The sequence below is a fragment of the Salvelinus fontinalis genome, chromosome 31 (genome assembly GCF_029448725.1).
Source record: "Salvelinus fontinalis isolate EN_2023a chromosome 31, ASM2944872v1, whole genome shotgun sequence".
In the NCBI taxonomy this organism is placed as follows: Eukaryota; Metazoa; Chordata; class Actinopteri; order Salmoniformes; family Salmonidae; genus Salvelinus; species Salvelinus fontinalis.
The window spans coordinates 43,669,678-43,690,583 of NC_074695.1; the positions used below are offsets into that span (position 1 = coordinate 43,669,678).

Here is a 20,906-nt window from a genome sequence, read left to right on the forward strand (position 1 = left end):
GATAATAATAATAATAAATTATTATTTCTATGGTTGCACCTCTGGGTTTATAAACTCTGTGCTAGAGTCGTCTTCAAACCTACTTCTGTGTTTTAGTCAAATCATTCTTGAAAATTCCTTGTTTCCGATCGGAGGCGAGCCCAGAAACGCAAAAAAAAAGCGCCAGCCAGATGGAAGGGTTTTTACTACCGTGCAAGGCAGCCTACAGACCAGTAGTAAAGGAACACGATAACTACATGTATACAAACCGTGGTTGATTAAGTCTTTCCACGAATAGAGTACATCGCTTCAACTAGTTTTAACATCCTGTCATAAAGTGCACATGTTCAACTTCATTTAAAAAAACATGATTTCCTATCTCAAGGGATTAAATAAAAAATACTATAGTACCAATAAAGTGCAATTGAAGTAAATCAGCCATAAATCCCTTGTGACAGGGGGAATGGAAACGTGTAGCGTGTGTTGTGGAATATTGAATGAAAATATTTCACAGATACCGGAACTTGTAAATTTAATTAGACTTTATTACAAAGTAACAAAGCCCAAGCAATTCCATGGAAGAACTGAATTATCTTGCCACAGACCTCAGGCTTTATAGGTTTCCACTTTCAGATAACACACATGGTCACTCCCCTCTATGTAGATGATTAACACCCCTTGGACTCTTGCCACCATTATCTTTCTGTCTCAATTCTTGCTTGTTTACCGATTCTATTGGCTTATCCATACACAAATGCACGTGTCTGTCCCATGATACTCATGGGACTACACAATGGCTCTCCCCAAGCCTGTAATGGCACAGACATACATACATAATGCAATTGTATGTCTCAACGCTAGTCATAGGACAAGGTAATTACTTCCCTCAGGCCTATAACAGCACATCCATACATTTTCTGCTTAGGTTCTTGTTTTTGCATGTCTAGTGATTAACTCCATGTTGACCCAGTCTGTACATTCTCCTGAGCTAAGCCTTTATTCTGCTTACAACATGTCTATTAATTAACCCTATGTTTTCTGTCTCAATACTTATGGGAGAACAGTCTGGATACTGGAAAATCAACCATAGTCGTGAATTTTCACCTACACGTGGAACAGGTAGGGGCAATTGAAGGCAAGCTTCACCCAAAAATATATATTGTTAAAAAAGTTCTAGCCTATCTATCGATGAGTAACAGGGTTGAATGTTATGCTTGACATTGTCAGTTTTCAAGCACAATACACCAGAAAATTGCCAAAAAGAGCCACTCACCTGCTGTTACAGTATTATTTAAACAAATTTGAAAATAATATAGTTTCACCATATTAAAATAAGAATTCAGTTCATGTAAGAGGGTTGACCTTAAAATTAGGGAAAGACGTAAATAAATCACGAATCACATGAAATAAATAATCATCTTAAAAAATGACTGTCAAAGCAAGAACATAACTAGAGCTTTACAATGATGGTGAAACCTTGGAGAAGTTTTCGGTTAAAATCTTCCTAGAAATTTGGAAAAACGTGACTAGGTAAAACTGCTAATTATTGTCACTTTAGCAACTAATTTATACAAACTTCCATGAGGTATATACACTGCTCAAAAAAATAAAGGGAACACTTAAAGGTGAATGCACCAATTTGTAAGTCGCTCTGGATAAGAACGTCTGCTAAATGACTTAAATGTAAATGTAAATGTTAAACAACACAATGTAACTCCAAGTCAATCACACTTCTGTGAAATTAAACTGTCCACTTAGGAAGCAACACTGATTGACAATAAATTTCACATGCTGTTGTGCAAATGGAATAGACAAAAGGTGGAAATTATAGGCAATTATCAAGACACCCCCAAAAAAGGAGTGATTCTGCAGGTGGTGATCACAGACCACTTCATACGCACAACCCTCTGTAGTGCCTTGCGGTCGGAGGCCGAGCAGTTGCCATACCAGGCAGTGATGCAACCCGTCAGGATGCTCTCGATAGTGCAGCTGTAGAACCTTTTGAGGATCTGAGGACCCATGCCAAATCTTTTCAGTCTCCAGAGAGGAATAGGTTTTGTTGTACCCTCTTCATGTTGTACTCTATTCGTGGAACGACCCAGTTATCATAAGTATAGGATGATCTGGGAGAATCAATTATTCATCATGAGTCGACTCTATATCATTACTCTGTACGAGATTAAACAATATCATGAATGAGCAGCATTAGGTCAAAATGGATGAGAAATAGTCTTGGACAAATGGAAGGAGCTCTTTTCTGGAAAGTATATATTTAATGTATCAATAACAGCAGTCTGGCCTTGGGATGTAAAACTACCGGTAAATTACCAGCGTTACCATAATTTTTGGTAATTAACAGGTAATCTATGGCAATCTATTGTAATTTATACTTGAATAAAGTTGACTTTGAATAACTTAAAAATTCTAATCATATAAAGTATTACTTTTTTTTTTTTTCATCCATATTGTCCATGAGTTTCTAGTAGAGAGACCATATGTTTCAAGAGAAAATAGCCTAATTAATACCAACAAAAAGCATTCATTAACAATGGCCTTATTTTCAATTCCCTCTGCAACTCTTCCAACTATTGACTTTTTTCACAACTGCGCTAAAACATTTAAAACAAAGACATAGTAAAATAAATAAAAGTAAAAAGATAAAATATATTTCATGCTGAAAGCTTCATATTAAACACCAATGGTATCCACTAAATTGATGTGTTATATTTAGGATCATGTTTTATAGTTAAGTCCTTCAAAAAAATATATTTTAAAATCTTATTTTATTATTCTATATATTTTACATGTGATGAAAATTCCATGTAGATAATAGGCAGAATCTACCGCACACCCAAAATAGATTAGTGAAGGTGCTGGGAGGAAAATGTCTCCACACACTTTCAGTCATCATTCAAGTTAAATCAAAATGTTATTTACATACGTATTACAAAAGTATCCATTATAGGTTTATTTATCTGAAACCCACAGCATTAATGATCCAGAGTTGCTTTGCTTTTCCTAAAAGTGTTGTCCACATCCTGCCTTTTTATTCCCATCTACTGACAGATCTCTATGTCCTAATTACATTTGTCTTTCAGTTTTCATCCTATTTTCTTTCTTTGTGGACGTGCTTCAGCAGAGAAGCCTTATGCGTGAACATTTTACCACAGACTGAGCAGCCATGTTGTTTCACTCCTTTGTCAGTTTATGAGTGGTTAGATTCCCCTTGACACTCAATATTTCCTGCAGTCATCACATTAAAAGTGTTTATTACTTCTTTGAGTCAGTATGAGCCTCTAGGTCCCCTTTCTGACCGAAGCTTTACTCACAGTCACCACAGCTAAATGGTTTCTCCCCTGTGTGAGTCCGTTTGTGCACAATTAGGTTCCTCTTGACGCTGAAGCTTTTCCCAGTCACTAAAGCTAAATGATTTCTCCCCTGTGTGAGTACGTATATGCATGGTTAGGGTTTTCTTGCGATTGAAGCTCTTCCCACAGTCACCACAGGTAAATGGTTTTTCCCCTGTGTGAGTCAGCTTGTGCGTGGTTAGGTTCCCCTTGACAGTGAAGCTTTTCCCACAGTCACCACAGCTAAATGGTTTTGCTCCCGTGTGAGTCAGTTTATGCTTCATTAGGTTCCCCTTGAGACTGAAGCTTTTCCCACAGTCAACACAGCTAAATGGCTTCTCTCCTGTGTGAGTACGTATGTGCATGGTTAGGTTCTCCTTTCGATTGAAGCTCTTCCCACAGTCACCACAGCTAAATGGTTTTGCTCCCGTGTGAGTCAGTTTATGCTTCATTAGGTTCCCCTTGAGACTGAAACTTTTCCCACAGTCACCACAGCTAAAATATTTCTCTCCTGTGTGAATCCTCATGTGCCTGGACAGATCTCCTTTGTATTTGAATGACTTGCCACAATCAGGGCAGGTGCAGGGTTTCTCCATGTGACAGAGTCGGACATGGGCCTTCAGTGTACAGGTTTTGCAGAAGCAGCATTCGCTGGGTCTCTTCTTGTTTAGAGTTACATGCCTCAGCAGGTCAGCCTTTGGAGCAAACATTTCACCACAGTCACAGCAGCGGTGAGTTTTTCTAGACGTCATGTTGGGTTTGGAAGAAAGTTTCTCCAGTGGTGGGTGGGGATCCAATGGTGGGCTGCTGTCAAGTCCTACTGGGTCTCTGCTTATGGCTGAGCTGTGGCTGGAGGTATTGTTATCATTATCTGGAGGGTTACGGGGAATGGCGAGACTCTTTAGGTGAGTCACTGTGCCAAAAGGTTTGAGATCCACTGGTATAGAGTCACGCTCTCTGTTCTCCACAGTCTGGGTTTGGGGAAGAGTCAAGGACCAAAGTGGGTCCTCCTGATCACATTCACTTTTCACACAGGAAGGAGTGAATTGGAACTCTATGATATCAGCCTCCAGCCCTTGAAGCTGCTCTTCCTCCTGACTGGTCCTGACTTCCTCCTGTTCCTCTTTAATCTGTGTGGGCTCAGGGTCCTCCTGCCCCAGACTGGGGCTCCCCTCCTGCTCACAGTGCTGCTGCTCAGAGGGAACCTCTTCTTCAGAGACAGCGAGAGAGAGCTGCAGGGAGTCTGTAGGGAAGGGGAGGAGGAGCAGAGGTTAGCTATACAGGAGTTAAGGTAGGCCTCCGCGCTACAGCATACAAAAGAAAGTAGGATGGGTGCCCGACAACAATGACAAATATCCAACAAAAGGGCTTACCAAGTAAAACGTACAAAAGGACTAATTCGAGGCAGAAAGGAGTTGGAGCACTAAACAAAAAAGGCAGAGATGAGTTTCTTATTTCCCACTTCAATCCATTGTTCAGGATGAATTCAAGGGACTGACATTTCGATGTCAAGCTGATGTCTTCCCCAGAGTGACCTGACCATTGTGCTTAGCTCCTATTAATAGCCTGGTGACCCACTGAGACACGACAATATAAAAATAACACGATTCAAGATAAATAGCAAATAATAGCACAGAAGAAGAAGAATCTGGTGTCTCTTGGATCAATAGGCCATGTCAAAATATATATATTCAGTACCAGTCAAAAGTTTGGACACCTACTCATTCAAGGATTTTTCTTTATTTTTTTTGTACTTTTTTTCTATATTGTAGAATAATAGTGAAGACATCAAAAATATGAAATAACACATATGGAATCATGTAGTCACCAAAGAAGTGTATATATTTTATGTTGGAGATTCTTCAAAGTAGCAACCCTTTGCCTAGATGACAGCTTTGCACGTTGGGGCAATTTTTCTTCAATTTGCAAGAGGCTGAATGTAGCTCACTGGAGAAAGCATCCGAGCGAGCGAAACAGCGCTCCTATGTCTCTGTATGTGTAGGCCATCTATCTGATGTGGTCTGGTCATAAAGAGTATGACATTGTTGATGCCAGTAGCATTGAACACAAGGGAAGCCAGACTGTCAAGGTACACAATCTGACATCTCGCTCTCTGACCCTCAGAACTGGAGCTCCACAAGGCTGCGTGCTGTCCCCTCTGCTCTACTCCCTCTTCCCGAACCAGTTTACATCTCAGGAGACCTCAGTTAAGGTCTTTAAATATGCTGACGACACTACCATAGTCGGCCTCATCACAGACAACAACGAAACAAAGTATCACTGTGAAGTAGCTCGGGCGGTGACGTGGTGTAAGGACAACGACCCCATGCTCAACGCTTCAAAAACCACAGAGATAGCAATAGACTACAGGAGAAGAAAGAACCTCAAGGCTCCCGTCATATTCACTGACCAACCAATAACACTGACAGATTATTTCAAATTAGTCGGCACTTACATCAGCGACTTACTGAAATGGGACATCAACTCCAACCACATCATCAAGAAGGCCCAGCAGAGACTGTACTTTCTAAGACAACTGAAAAGGTACAGGGTTAAACAACAGCTGCTGGTTCAGTTTTACACAACCATCATACAGAGCATTCTCACGTCATCCATTACAGTTTGGTATGGGAACACGGACAGTCACAGTAAGAAGAGAGTAGACTTTATGGGTTGTTGATATTACATGTATGAATTGTGGTGACGCTATTCCAGCTGCTTTGTACTAATTGTGAATGTAGACCCTGTATACGTTAAATGAACGTGGGTGAATGTTTGTATGAGGTGAGGCTGGGGTATATATGTATAATCGTCACGTCAGAGCTAACATGCTGTACCGTAAACACATATCACCAACCTTGGTTGCGTGGCAATAAAGTATCTTGTATCTTGAAGCCAGCGAGCATTTGGCCTCCCTTGATTAAAAACAAAGTATAAAATAATAGCCCATCAGCATTGAGCTAAACTGAGTGAGCTCAACTGTGAATGGTCCTAGCGCACCCAAATAAAAAGTGTCAAGGGAAGCCAGTTTGGATTTGGCTTCACTCCTATCACATTGATACATAATCGAGAGAAACAACTTGAATTGTTGCATCTTAATGTGTTGTTGTACTCTGGTGGCTAACTAGCTACTAGCTAAACTTGTCCCTTTCCTAAATTAGCCATGGATGTAGATAGGGATTTGGACTTGTGGTTTTATTTAATTCTCCGTGCTGGCCAAGGATTTTAACTGCGATTCTGATCCAACCATAAAATACATTGTGCCACTGGCCTGAGTGGATGGAAGTTCAATATGTAGCTAGATGTAGAAGGCTAATGTTAACTATCTAACATTGCCCATGAAAGGAAGTTAGGCTAGCGAGCAAGTATTTTAACCAAGTCGCCTCGGACAACAAAAAATAAAAGTGTGTACTGTATGACAGAGTCATAGGCCGTTTTGTCAACATGAAAGAGGAGGGTGGCATTGGCCCTTGGCAATCAACCGTTCTCTGTCGTGGATGATGTTGGCTTTCGCCGACTGGTCGAGCACCTCGAGCCCCGGTACACACTACCAAGTAGGCGCTATTTTTCAGTTGTTGCCCTACCGGATTTACACAGTATTGTTGAAACGCACATCCCTGAGCTACTTGCTACTGCTATTAGCTTCAAGACTGACATTTGGACCAGCGATGTCAGCCCCATGAGCATGCTGAGTCTGACAGCACAGTGGGTCGACGAGGATTTCGTACTGAGGAAGTCCCCGCTTGATTGCCACACCACCATTACCACTCCCTCGCTTGGAGTTTTGCTGTGATCACAGAGCTCAACAGTCCTATAGGCTACCGGGTCGACCAACGCCAAGACTGACAGTACACGCTTGACTATGCCAGTAAGATAGCTTCATATAGGCGGGAGTTTCGAGCCCGGACCTTGATAAATATTTAGGCGGGAGTCTCGACCCCAAAGCATGACAGGTTGGCGCCAACAGTAAGTATAACTTTCTCTCAAAGCATCCGAAGCCGATACTGAGACAGTCGAAAGAATACACGAGACACACCAAAACAAAAAGCTATTTTTTGTTACCTTTGTCTTGGAATTACACCTCTCTTATGTGAAAATCCAACTCCCAGCCTCAGATGACCATACACTTTTGCATGTTTTGCTTGAGAGCTGAACATGCTCAAGCGGCTGCACAGGGTAGCAGCTCTTGCACTCACTGTCAAAAAAACAATAGCATTGAAATCTCGACTTGCACGCTTTGGGGGCGGAGCCTCCGGATATTTATCAGATGAGTCTGCTACACAGATCAATGATCATTCCAAACCACTTAGTCTCCGCCCAATAAATCCCATCAATGATCCTCGCGTAGGCACAAATCTCAATGCACAGAGATGTGCAAGGAGATTAAGTCACTGGACAGTTGTACGGCAACCATAGGGTCTGTCTTCGAGCACATTCTGGCCAGGATTCCCCTGCCAGTACCTAACCCAACCCTTACCTCTGAACAGAGCATGGTTGTTGAATCGGAAGACACTGATGTCCTGTCCACAAGAGCCTCCCACTCTTATGACACAGACTATGAGCACTCTGATGCTATGTACCAAAGCCCTAGCATCGTCCAGTTTCAGCCACCGGCTTGGCAGTGACGGTCGACCAGAAAATATCCTTGTCTGAAATCTTTGAGAGGGCAAGCAGGAAGCTCAATGTGAAACATGCACCTACTGCCATGGTATCCACATTCAAGTTTGATGAATTCAGTTCTCCTGTTGTTCAAAGACTCTGTGCGTGAGCTCCAATGCACTTGGAGCACGCCAAATGACAAAACCCCTGCCATGCCAAGCATATGCTCTCGCTTAGATACAGTTCATGGAGCAGATGAGAATGGTTTTGGCCATTTTCCCCGTTCAGTCAGTTCAACCAGGGATTGGTTCACCACAGTGGACCGGAACGACGCATACATTCATATCCCAATTCTACCAGCACACAGAAAATAACTGAGATTTGCCTTCGAAAAACATGTTAAGTTTTGCGTTCTACCATTCGGGCCTTTCGCTCGCCCCTCGCACTTTCAAAGTGGATAAGCTCAGTGCTAGCTCCTGTTCAGAGAACTTCCCAAGTTCATTGTTCATCCCAACTCTGAGAGGTGATGTGAGACCATGGATGTGTATGCCAAGGATTGATGATCCTGCACATATTAGCCAATCGTCTAAGTACTTCAGGACCCTGACTCCTACGTTTCTCTGACTCCTACGTTTCTGTTTCTCAAACCAGACACTCTAATGTACTTGTCCTCTTGCTCAGTTGTGCACTGGGGCATCCCACTCCTCTTTCTATTCTGGTTAGAGCCAGTTTGCGCTGTTCTGTGAAGGGAGTAGTACACAGCGTTGTACGAGATCTTCAGTTTCTTGGCAATTTCTCACAGGGAATATCCTTAATTTCTCAGAAGAAGAATAGACTGACGAGTTTCAGAAGAAAATTCTTTGTTTCTAGCCATTTTGAGCCTGTAATCGAACCCACAAATGCTGATGCTCCAGATACTCAACTATTCTAAAGAAGGCCAGTTTTATTGATTCTTTAATCAGAACAACAGTTTTCAGCTGTGCTAACATAATTGCAAAAGGGTTTTCTAATGATCAATTAGCCTTTCAAAATTATAAACTTGGATTAGCTAACATAACGTGCCATTGGAACACAGGAGTGATGGTTGCTTCGATCACGTGGACAGGGATATGTTCCGGATAACCTCTGACAATAACGTTGATGTATACGCTGACTCGGTGAGCGAGTTTATTAGCAAGTGCATCGGAGATGTCGTACCCTCTGTGACCATTAAAACCTTCCCTAACCAGAAACCGTGGATTGATGGCAGAATTCGCGCAAAACTGAAAGTGCGAACCACCGCTTTTAATCATGGCAAGGCGACCGGAAACACGACTGAATACAAACAGTGCAGCTATTTTCTCCGCAAGGCAATCAAACAAGCAAAGCGTCAGTATAGAGACAAAGTAGAGTCGCAATTCAACGGCTCAAACACGAGACCTATGTGGCAGGGTCTACAATCAATCACGGCTTACAAAAAGAAAACCAGCCCCGTCGCGGACATCAACGTCTTGCTCCCAGACAAATTAACCAACTTCTTTGCTCTCTTTGAGGACAATACAGTGCCACTGACACGGACCTCTATCAAAGCCTGTGGGCTCTCCTTCTCCGTGGCCAATGTGAGTAAAACATTTAAACGTGTTAACCCTCCCAAGGCTGCCGGCCCAGACGGCATCCCTAGCCGTGTCCTCAGAGCATGCGCAGACCAGCTGGCTGGTGTGTTTACGGACATATTCAACTAATCCCTATCCCAGTCTGTTGTCCCCACATGCTTTAAGATGGCCACCATTGTTCCTGTTCCCAAGAAAGCTAAGGTAACTGAACTAAATTACTATCGCCCCATTGCACTCACTTCCGTCATCATGAAGTGCTTTGAGAGACTAGTCAAGGACCATATCACCTCCAACCTACCTGATACCCTATACCCACTCCAATTTTCTTACCGCCCAAATAGGTCCACTGATGATGCAATCGCCATCACACTGCCCTATCCAATCTGGACAAGAGGAATACCTATGTAAGAATGCTGTTCATCGACTACAGCTCAGCATTTAACACCATAGTACCCTCCAAATTCATCATTAAGCTCGAGACCCTGGGTCTCGACCCCGCCCTGTGCAACTGGGTCCTAGACTTTCTGACGGGGTGCCCCCAGGTGGTGAAGGTAGGAACCAACATCTCCACCCCGGTGATCCTCAACACTGGGGCCCCACAAGGGTGTGTTCTCAGCCCTCTTCTGTACTCCCTGTTCACCCATGAGAGTGTGGCCATGCACGCTTCCAACTCAATCATCAAGTTTGCAAACGACACTACAGTGGTAGGCCTGATTACCAACAACGACGAGACAGCCTACAGGGAGGAGATGAGGGCTCTCGGAGTGTGGTGTCAGGAAAATAACCTCTCACTTAACGTCAACAAAACAAAGGAGATAATCGTGAACTTCAGGAAACAGCAGAGGGAGCACACCCTATCCACATTGACGGGACAGTAGTTTAGAAGGTGGAAAGTTTTAAGTTCCTCGGCAAAACCGACAAACTGAAATGGTCCACCCACACAGACAGCGTGGTGAAGAAGGCGCAACAGCGCCTCTTCAACCTCAGGGGGCTGAAGAAATTTGGCTTGTCTTCTAAAACACTCACAAACTTTTACAGACGCACAATCGAGAGCATCCTGTCGGGCTGTATCACCGCCTGGTACGGCAATTGCACCGCCTTCAACCTCAAGGCTCTCCAGAGGGTAGTACAGTCTGCACAACGCATCACCGGGGCCAACTACCTGCCCTCCAGGACACCTACAGCACCCGATGTCACAGGAAGGCCAAAAGAATCATCAAGGACAACAACCACCCGAGCCACTGCCTGTTCACCCTGCTATCATCCAGAAGGCGAGGTCAGTACAGGTGCATCATAGCTGGGACCGAGAGACTGAAAAACAGCTTCTATCTCAAGGCCATCAGACTGTTAAACAGCCGTTACTAACATAGAGAGGCTGCTGCCAACATACAGACTCAAATCTCTGACTACTTAAATAAACAGACTCAATAAAGGTATCACTAGTCACTTTAAATAACGCCACTTTAATAATGTTTACATATCCTACATTACTCATCTCATATGTATATACTGTATTCTTCACCATCTACTGCATCTTGCATATGCCGCACACCATTGCTCATCCATATATTTATATGTACATATTCTCATTCATCCCCTTTAGAGGTCGACCGATTGTGATTTTTCAGCGGCAATACCGATTATTGGAGGACCAAAAAAGTAATCGGACGATTTTTTAAATATATTTGTAATAATGACAATTACAACAATACTGAACACTTATTTTAACTTAATATAATGCATCAATAAAATCAATTTAGCCTCAAATAAATAATGAAACATGTTCAATTTGGTTTAAATAATGCAAAAACAAAGTGTTGGAGAAGAAAGTAAAAGTGCAATATGTGCCATGTAAGAAAGCTAACGTTTAAGTTCCTTGCTCAGAACATGAGAACATATAAAAGCTGGTGGTTCCTTTTAACATGAGTCTTCAATATTCCCAGGTAAGAAGTTTTAGGTTGTAGTTATTATAGGACTATTTCTCTCTATACGATTTGTATTTCATATACCGTTGACTATTGGATGTTCTTATAGGAACTTTAGTATTGCCAGTGTAACAGTATAGCTTCCATCCCTCTCCTCGCCGCTACCTGGGCTCGAACCAGGAACACATCGACAACAGCCACCCTCGAAGCAGCGTTACCCATGCAGAGCAAGGGGAACAACTACTCCAAGTCTCAGAGCGAGTGACGTTTGAAACGCTATTAGCGCGCACCCCGCTAACCAGCTAGCCATTTCACATCGGTTCCACCAGCCTAATCTCGGGAGTTGATAGGCTTGAAGTCATAAACAGCGCAATGCTTGAAGCATTGCGAAGAGCTGCTGGCAAAACGCACGAAAGTGCTGTTTGAATGAGTGCTTACGAGTCTGCTGGCGCCTACCATCGCTCAGCCAGACTGCTCTATCACATCATAGACTTAATTATAACATAATAACACACAGAAATACGAGCCTTAGGTCATTAATATGGTCGAATCCGGAAACTATCATCTCGAAAACAAAACGTTTATTCTTTCAGTGAAATTACGGAACCGTTCCGTATTTTATCTAACGGGTGGCATCCATAAGTCTAAATATTCCTGTTACATTGCACAACCTTCAATGTTATGTTATAATTACTTAAAAGTCTGGCAAATTAGTTCGCAACGAGCCAGGAGGCCCAAACTGTTGCATATACCCTGACTCTGTTGCAAGAGAAGTGACACAATTTTCCTAGTTAAAAGAAATTCATGTTAGCAGGCAATATTAACTAAATATGCAGGTTTAAAAATATATACTTGTGTATTGATTTTAAGAAAGGCATTTATGTTTATGGTTAGGTACACGTTGGAGCAACGACAGTCCTTTTTTTGCGAATGCGCACCGCATCATTATATGCAATGCAGGACACGCTAGATAAACTAGTAATACCATCAGCCATGTGTAGTTAACTAGTGATTATGATTGATTGATTGTTTTTTATAAGATAAGTTTAATGCTAGCTAGCAACTTACCTTGGCTTCTTACTGCATTCGCGTAACAGGCAGGCTCCTCGTGGAGTGCAATGTAAGGCAGGTGGTTAGAGCGTTGGAATAGTTAACCGTAAGGTTGCAAGATTGAATCCCCGAGCTGACAAGGTAAAACTCTGTCGTTCTGCCCCTGAACAAGGCAGTTAACCCACCATTCCTAGGCCGTCATTGAAAATAAGAATGTGTTCTTAACTGACTTGCCTAGTTAAATAAAGGTGTTACTTTTGAACAGTAGTGTATGTGTATATATTTTTTGATGCATTATTATAATTATGAGTGGTCTGGGGTCCTAAGCGACTGCTTATGTTGCTTCTGCCTGGAGCGTGCCCTGGTTATATGGTTAATTATCACACTCTGTTTTCTGAAATACCTCTTTGGTACAGCCTCTCCCAGCCTCTTTGGTGACCCGTTACGAAAACGAAAGAAAACGTTCTCTCTGAGTAGAGTTTCCTAATGACAAGTCTTTCACCTGGAGTAATGAGGCCTGCTCCAGACAATCACGCATAGATTTTTGTCCGGTGTCTAAATGTTTTGATGATCAGGGTATTTCTGTTAACATCCTTGCCACTCCCCTTACTGATCATAGAGCTATTTATATTGACATTAAACTTTTAATCTCTGATTACGGCCTTGGCAGAGAATCCTACTGGAAGCTTAATATCTCTATATTAAACCATGAGTTGGTCAAGATGGAGATAACCAATTTAATTACAAACTTCTGGAACAAAGCTATGAATGACAATTCATTCAGTAATAACTGGGAGCTTTTTAAATATGAGGTTAGAAAATATTTAAGAAAATATGGGAGTATTCTTGCCAAGACGAGGAGAGCTGAGGAAGAAAATGTAATTACTAAGGTCACCTCTCTTGTTCAAAAGCCTGTTGAAAGTCTCTCAGAGGAGGACAAGTCTGTTCTGTTTGAGCTACAACTTGGATGATATGTATAAACTGAAAGCAGAGGGAGCCTTTGTCAGATCTAGGAAGAAGCTGCTAGAGGGTGAACAAAATTCATCACATTTTTTCAGGTTAGAAAAATACCACTCTAAAAATAATACAATTCAACAATTAAATATGAATGGTCTCATCACAGATGATCCCAAATTAATCTCTAACTTTAGCTGCAACTTCTACATGAATTTATATAGTTCTAAGTATTGTGAGGTTTCCTCAACTCTTTTTTTGGACTCTCTGGGGGATGTGAAATATATTGGGGAGGCTGAGAGGGAACAGTGTGATGACCCTATTACAGTTGAAGAGATCATTTATTCTATTGAACAACTTTTAAAAAATAAGTCTCCAGGGACTGATGGTATATCTGCTGAGTTTACAAAACTTTTTGTCAACAGTTAGCCCCATTTCTGTTGGAGGACTTTTCTGAAAGCATTGTAAATAATGCTCTCCCTCCCAGTTTGACTCAAGGTCTGATTACATTAATACCTAAGCCATAGAAAGACTTGCTTCTCCTTGATAATTGGCGTCCAATCTGCCTGCTCAATAACGACTACAAAATATTAGCCTCTATATTTGCAAAAAGAATGAAGGCAGTATTAGACTCAATTATAGAAGAGACCCAATCTGACTTCATGAGGAATATACATATATCTAATAATATCTGACTGGTGTTAGACTATTCTGATCTAATCTTCCAAGATAGTTTTATTGTCTTCTTAGACTTTTCTAAAGCCTTTGATACAGTGGAACATAATTTGTTCCACTGTATCAAAAAAGGTTGCCCAATTTCACCTTACCGCTTCCTGCTTGCAACCCAACTTCTTACAAGTTTTGTTAAATCCAGCGATATAAAAGGGATCTCTATTGCTGACAGAGATATTACCATAAGTCAGCTTGCAGATGACACCACCCTCTTTTTGAAAGATGCTGACCAGATTCCTAGAGCAGTCAATGTGATAAATATAAACATTTTCCAAAGCATCTGGTCTTTGTGTGAATTGTTTGCTGTTAAAGACTGTGTGATACCCTCTTTATGCAATATTCCAGTAAAGGAAAAAGTAACATACCTTGGGAATACCATATCTAAGGATCAACAGGAAAGATGCTCATTCAATTTCATACCTATTATTGAAAAAAACGAAAAGAAGCTGAACCATTGGTTGCAGAGGGATTTATCCTTGAAAGGTCGAGTATTGCTTTCTAAAGCTGAAGGTATCTCCAGACTTACTTATGCAGCCCAGCCCCTACATCTTGACAACATAATAGGTAAAGTGGTTGACCAGATGCTTTTCAACTTCATCTGGAAAAATTGTACATATTATATTTGGAAATCTGTCGTTATGAACACATATGAATATGGTGGTCCAATTTTTTTTGATTTTCCTACTTTGATTAATACTTTTAAGATAAATTGGGCTCAACATTTCTTAAACAATCCAACTTCAATTTGGAATTTCATCCCTCATTATATCTTCTCCCATTTTGGTGGCTTAAATGTTATGTTACTTTGTAACTATAACATTGACAAGTTTCCGACAAAATGATCTGCTTTTCATAGACAAGTATTCTTAGCATAGTCGTTAATATATAAAAATAATTTTTCCCAGCATAGGTATTTCATTTGGAGCAATAAGGATATTTTGTATAGAAAGAAGTCTTTATTTTTTAAGAACTGGTTCAATAATCATATCCTGCTGATGAGTCAACTTTTTAATGCAGAAGGATTGTTACTCAATTATGAGTAATTTTTATCTCGTTACAATATCCCTGTTACACCTAGAAAGTTCGCCATAGTCTTTGATGCTATTCCAGTTGATTCTCCAATAGGAAAAATGTGTTTCTCCTTGCTCCCTCAGAACTATTTGTGCTTTATTTCAAAGGAATATTGCATACATTTCTTATGTCACAACTTACTGGAATACATTTGTCAATAATATCTGTTTGGTTAAAAAAAAAAAGTCTGGTTATTACCACACAAATACCTGCTTGTTAACAAGGTCAAAGAGGTCTCTTTCAGAATGATCCATAAGTATTACCCTGCGAATCATTACCTGACAAAATGTATATTAACTGTAAGCTTTGTGTTGAGCATCCAGAAACAGTTTTGCATTTATTTTGGCATTGTCTACATGTAAAAAAAATTATGGAAAGATATTCATAGTTTTATCATTTTTAACATTCTTGATGACTTTTGTTTTTTATGGGAGAATGTGCTGCTCGGTTTCCTTAACTATAATAATGATAAAGAAAAACAATTTTACTTCAAAAATCTAATTGTGCTAATGGAAAAATGTTATATTCATACATGTAAATTCACTAATAAAAAAACACTCGTCCGTGTTTTCTATAAGTAATTCAAGCATTCTACATTCCCTCCCATGGGTCGCTCTCTAATCAGAGAACCACGGTTACATCCGTAAACAAACGTTTTTGCGACACAGACATTGTTTTTATACATGTACGGTAAAAGTTTAAAAACAACTCCTTAACATGGTTGAAATGGTGATCGCTGGTAGCTTAAACAGTTAATTGATTGAGTAGAACTATCTATCAGTAGATTAGCATACGAACCTATTCTACATTGTTTTATCTCTGGCGTGGTCCACAGCAATCTCCGTAGGCGATCATTTTCCTCCTGGTACTCCACTACAGTTTTCTCAACTGCCCCGAAAATCTCCACAGCAGCCGCGGTTAAACGCTCATTTAAAAACACACGCAATAACTGTAGTTGATACATTTTCAGTCGAATGTGAGTTAGGTAGGTAATTTAGTTCAGACAGTAGGCTATGTCCTTCTTTAGTCCACACAATTACATGCAACATCAATACAGACCGAATGGGTTTGTGCACAGGCGCACTTCACAGAGGAGGCGTTCCCTAAAACGTTCTACAACACGCCAATAGAATCTCGCTAGCTTGTGCTTGGCTTTATCCACCTACTTGCTTGTTCTTTCCACTATGCTTCATTTGCACCCACTAAACGACACAGATGAACTATCTTGGGTTAGTTATAGATATATTTGACAAAGTCGCCTCCAATGCTACTTCCGCGGGGGTTTACTACCGTGCAAGGCATCCTACAGACCAGTAGTAAAGGGATACGATAATTACAGTGCCTTCAGAAAGTATTCCTTCTACCTCATGGCTTGGTTTTTGCTCTGACATGCACTGTCAACCGTGATACCTTAAATAAACAGAAAAAAAGCTATATATCCGAATGCATTTTCTTTCAAATTATTTTCTTTTACAATTTAGTACAAAACAAAAATAACAAACAAAAACAGCTACCAGAGATATGAAGTGAAGTATTGCCTAAGCAAGACATGGGACAAGAATAGAAGAACACTATGACAGTTACAACAAAAAATAAGCGTTCCTAATCAGTGATCACAATCAGTCCAGAAAGTCAGGAAACGGACCCCAAATCTTGAAATTTTCTGGATGAGTTAGTCCTGATTTTTTATTTATTTTTAATGTTCGATGTTCATCTTTTCTGCTTGCCATCTACGGAAGCAAGGGGGATAGCTAACTTCCATTCTGTGAGGATAATTTTTTTTGCAGCCTCCATTCCAAACATCAGAGCCTGTTGTTCCTCACAGGACGATCTTAGAACAGACTGAGCAGCAAAAGAGAGCGAGTTCTGGGTCAGGTTCAATGGCCTTCTCATATACCTTTGAATACCAATCAAAGATGTTCCACCAAAAATTACTATTTAGGGGGCAGAGACAAAAAAGATGAGTAAATGAATCCTCTGAAGCTTCACATTTGTCACACAGTGGGGATATCTGGGGGTAAATTCTATGTAATTTGGTTTTGGAGTAATGAAGTCTATGCATGACTTTGTATTGTATTAATTTATATTTTCATTGATTGAACAGGAGTGAATTCTAGACAGGGCTTCTCCCCATAGATCATCTGAGATCTCAATACTGAACTCTTTACCCCAGGTCTCCTTGAGATGACTAGTATAGTTGGAGACAAACTGTGAGATGAGGTGTTTTGAGTTGCTAGGGTGCTGTAGCGGACCAAAACGAATGTTGTACAGGGAGGGTATCAACATTTTGAAATGTCCCTTTGATATAGTGTCTGAATGGTAAATAACATAAAATATGATTGAGAGTTTGAATGTATTCTTTAATTGGATGAATGATGCTAATTGCTTATCTATATATACGTCTTCAATTGTGGCCAGTCCCTTCTCCTTCCACTCAACAAACACCTTATCAGACCTAGAAGGAACAAAAGACGGATTAAGCATATCAGGGTGTATACAGAGGTACCTTATAAACATGCTTAACCTGGTTTAGAATTCTTGAAGAATTTCTCAAAACAAAGTTGTTGCCTGTCAGTTTGTTTGGGCACTGCTTTGGAGGAAAGCAAGGCTGGAAGAGAGGGATGTGTTACAGACTTGACTTCCATATTTAGCCACAGGGGGGCAACCGTGTCCAATTTAAGACACCATGCCACTCAGCGAAAGCTAGCAAAGCTCTTTGGAAGACATGGTTTTCTGCAGGGTACACCACGAGCACTGAAAACAAGTACCTCGAAGGCCTTGGGCAGCTTAGTGAAGTGGGAATTTTACTATAAAACAAAGAACATAAGAGAGGTGGTAGGTAACTTTGAAACAAACATACACAGAGAGAGCAGGCCACCAGTGCCACCAGCTAAGTATCCAAGACTGACTATTAGAAGGCTTGCTGGTTTTCCCTCGTCATCAATCTTGTGGAAAGACTCTTCCTCTTGATCCACTTGGAAAGGCACAATAAAAGGGAACACAGTTTATGTCAAATCAATTTTGCCACCCAGACAGCTGAAGAAACCTTTGGGTTTGCACAACCAGAAATTGTCTCAGGGAAGCTCATCTGCATGCTCGTCGTCCTCACTAGGGTCTTGACCTGACTGCAGTTCGGCGTCATAATCGACTTCCGTGGGCAAATGCTCACCTTCGATGGCCACTGGCACACTGGAGGAGTGAATCCCGGTTTCAACTGTACTGGGCAGATGGCAGACCTTGTGTATGGAGTCATGTGTGTGACCGGTTTGCTAATGTCAACATTGGGGTTATGGTATGGGCAGGCATAAGCTACGGACAACAACCACAATTGCATTTTATCGATGGCAACTCACTACTTCCGGCGCCGACCGAGATGGCCGCCTCGCTTCGCGTTCCTGCACAACGCATCACCGGGGGCAAACTACCTGTCCTCCAGGACACCTACACCACCCGATGTCACAGGAAGGCCATAAAGATCATCAAGGACAACAACCACCCAAGCCACTGCCTGTTCACCCCGCTATCATCCAGAAGGCGAGGTCAGTACAGGTGCATCAAAGCAGGGACCGAGAGACTGAAAAACAGCTTTTATCTCAAGGCCATCAGACTGTTAAACAGCCACCACTAACATTTAGTGGCCGCTGCCAACATACTGACTCAACTCCAGCCACTTTAATAATGGGAATTGATGGAAATTATGTAAAAATGTACCACTAGCCACTTTAAACAATGCCACTTAATATAATGTTTACATACCTTACATTACTCATCTCATATGTATATGCATATACTGTACTCTATATCATCTACTGCATCTTGCCATCTTTATGTAATACATGTATCACTAGCCACTTTAAACTATGCCACTTTATGTTTACATACCCTACATTACTCATCTCATATGTATATACTGTACTCTATACCATCTACTGCATCTTGCCTATGCCGTTCTGTACCATCACTCATTCATATATCTTTATGTACATATTCTTTATCCCTTTACACTTGTGTGTATAAGGTAGTAGTTGTGGAATTGTTAGGTTAGATTACTTGTTGGTTATTACTGCATTGTCGGAACTAGAAGCACAAGCATTTCGCTACACTCGCATTAACATCTGCTAACCATGTGTATGTGACAAATGACATTTGATTTGATTTGATTTGAATGCACAGAGATACCGTGATGAGACCCTGAGGCCCATTGTCGTGCCATTCGTCTGCCGCCATCACCTCATGTTTCAGCATGATAATGCACGGTCCCATGACGGAAGGATCTGTGCACAATTCCTGGAAGCTTAAAATGTCCCACTTCTTCCATGGCCTCAATACTCACCAGACATGTCACCCATTGAGCATGTTTGGGATGATCTGGATCGACGTGGACGACAGCGTGTTCCAGTTCCCACCAATATCCAGCAACTTCGCACAGCCATTGAAGAGGAGTGGGACAACATTCCACAGGCCACAATCAACAGCCTGATCAACTCTATGCGAAGGAGATGTGTCGCACTGCATGAGGCAAATGGTGGTCACACCAGATACTGATTGGTTTCCTGATCCATGTCTATCCCTTTTTTTTAAGGTATCTGTGACCAACAGATGCATATCTGTATTCCCAATCATGTGAAATCCATAGATTAGGGCCTAATGAATTTATTTCAATTGACAGATTTCCTTACATGAACTGTAACTCAGTAAAATCTTTGAAATTGTTGCATGTTGCGTTTATATTTTTGTTCAGTGTAGTGTAAATTCTATCAGTATATGCTAATTATTTATGTTATTATAATAAATTAAAAAAATGAATATCACCATTAAATTGACAGAGGAATAAAAAAATATAATAATAATACTTTAAAAAAAACGTACCATATGGTACATTCATTGCATGTCGTATTCTTTGAATATTCACCTACCGCCGGTGGCGGGAGATTGTAAGCAGTGATGATTGGCTGGATACCTGGCTCTGCAGGTGCAAGGTGATAGAACCACAGCTGAATGAAAAAGAGAAATTATCTCAATGAGTTTTACCTGAACATAATACAGAGAGTTAGACATTTGCAAATAGACCTTTCACTATTCCAATTATTCAGCAATACAGCTAATGATTGTGATTTTAAGTTTGCTGTAAAGGAATAGGCTATAGTAGTCCCACCTGTTCGAGAACACTGAGGTCAACTTCTCCCAAAGGTGGTTCATAACGACAGCGGTATGTATTGCCATTTATATGGGTCCAAGTTCATGTGAGATTGTGAATGCTTTCTGCAAACATTATGATGTGTTGCTATTACATGCATCACTGTAAATTCACCAAATCGATTTATATCATGCATTTAATTTATATAAGCTTTCCCTATTGTATATGTTGATGACCTAACTTATGTTCAGCCGAATAGCCCCCCCAGTCTTCAGGCAGGAGAGCAACTTTGAGTGCACACAGATGAGAAGGACTGGCCTCAGGAATCTCTGTCCATTCCGGTGGTATCCCTTGTGGAAAAAAATAACCCATTATTTATTGACAGCGTCCCACTTCTGACACCAATGTAGCGAACATCAATAGTGCCCCTTGCAGGTCCAGAAACAGTTTATGTACTAGAGAGACTAATTTGGCATATGTGGATTATAGTTTCTCCTTGTCCATACCTTCAAGGTGAGAA

The 20,906-nt window shown here is 41.0% G+C and overlaps 1 protein-coding gene across 2 annotated transcripts; it reads right to left on the reverse strand.

Annotated features, from left to right (window-relative positions):
- Positions 1-1,670: 1,670 nt before the first annotated feature.
- On the reverse strand, positions 1,671-20,834 carry LOC129830322 (gastrula zinc finger protein XlCGF57.1-like). Of its 2 annotated transcripts, XM_055892809.1 has the most exons (3): positions 19,583-20,834; positions 16,048-17,704; positions 1,671-4,569 (listed from the first exon to the last, which is right to left on the reverse strand). In XM_055892809.1, the coding sequence occupies exons 2-3, from the start codon at positions 16,211-16,213 to the stop codon at positions 3,320-3,322; spliced, it is 1,416 nt and encodes a 471-aa protein (XP_055748784.1). In that variant the 5' UTR covers positions 16,214-17,704; positions 19,583-20,834; the 3' UTR covers positions 1,671-3,319. The 2 variants fall into 2 exon arrangements, with proteins under 2 accessions (XP_055748784.1, XP_055748785.1); XM_055892810.1 differs by having other exon boundaries at positions 16,048-20,834.
- Positions 20,835-20,906: the final 72 nt, after the last annotated feature.

Coding starts and splice junctions, on each gene's coding strand:
- LOC129830322 (XM_055892809.1), bottom strand. CDS start 16,213: ATGTATCAACTACAGTTATTGCGTGTGTTTTTAAATGAGCGTTTAACC. Junction 4,570..16,047: donor GATAAAACAATGTAGAATAG/GTTCGTATGCTA, acceptor CCTTCCCTACAG/ACTCCCTGCAGCTCTCTCTC.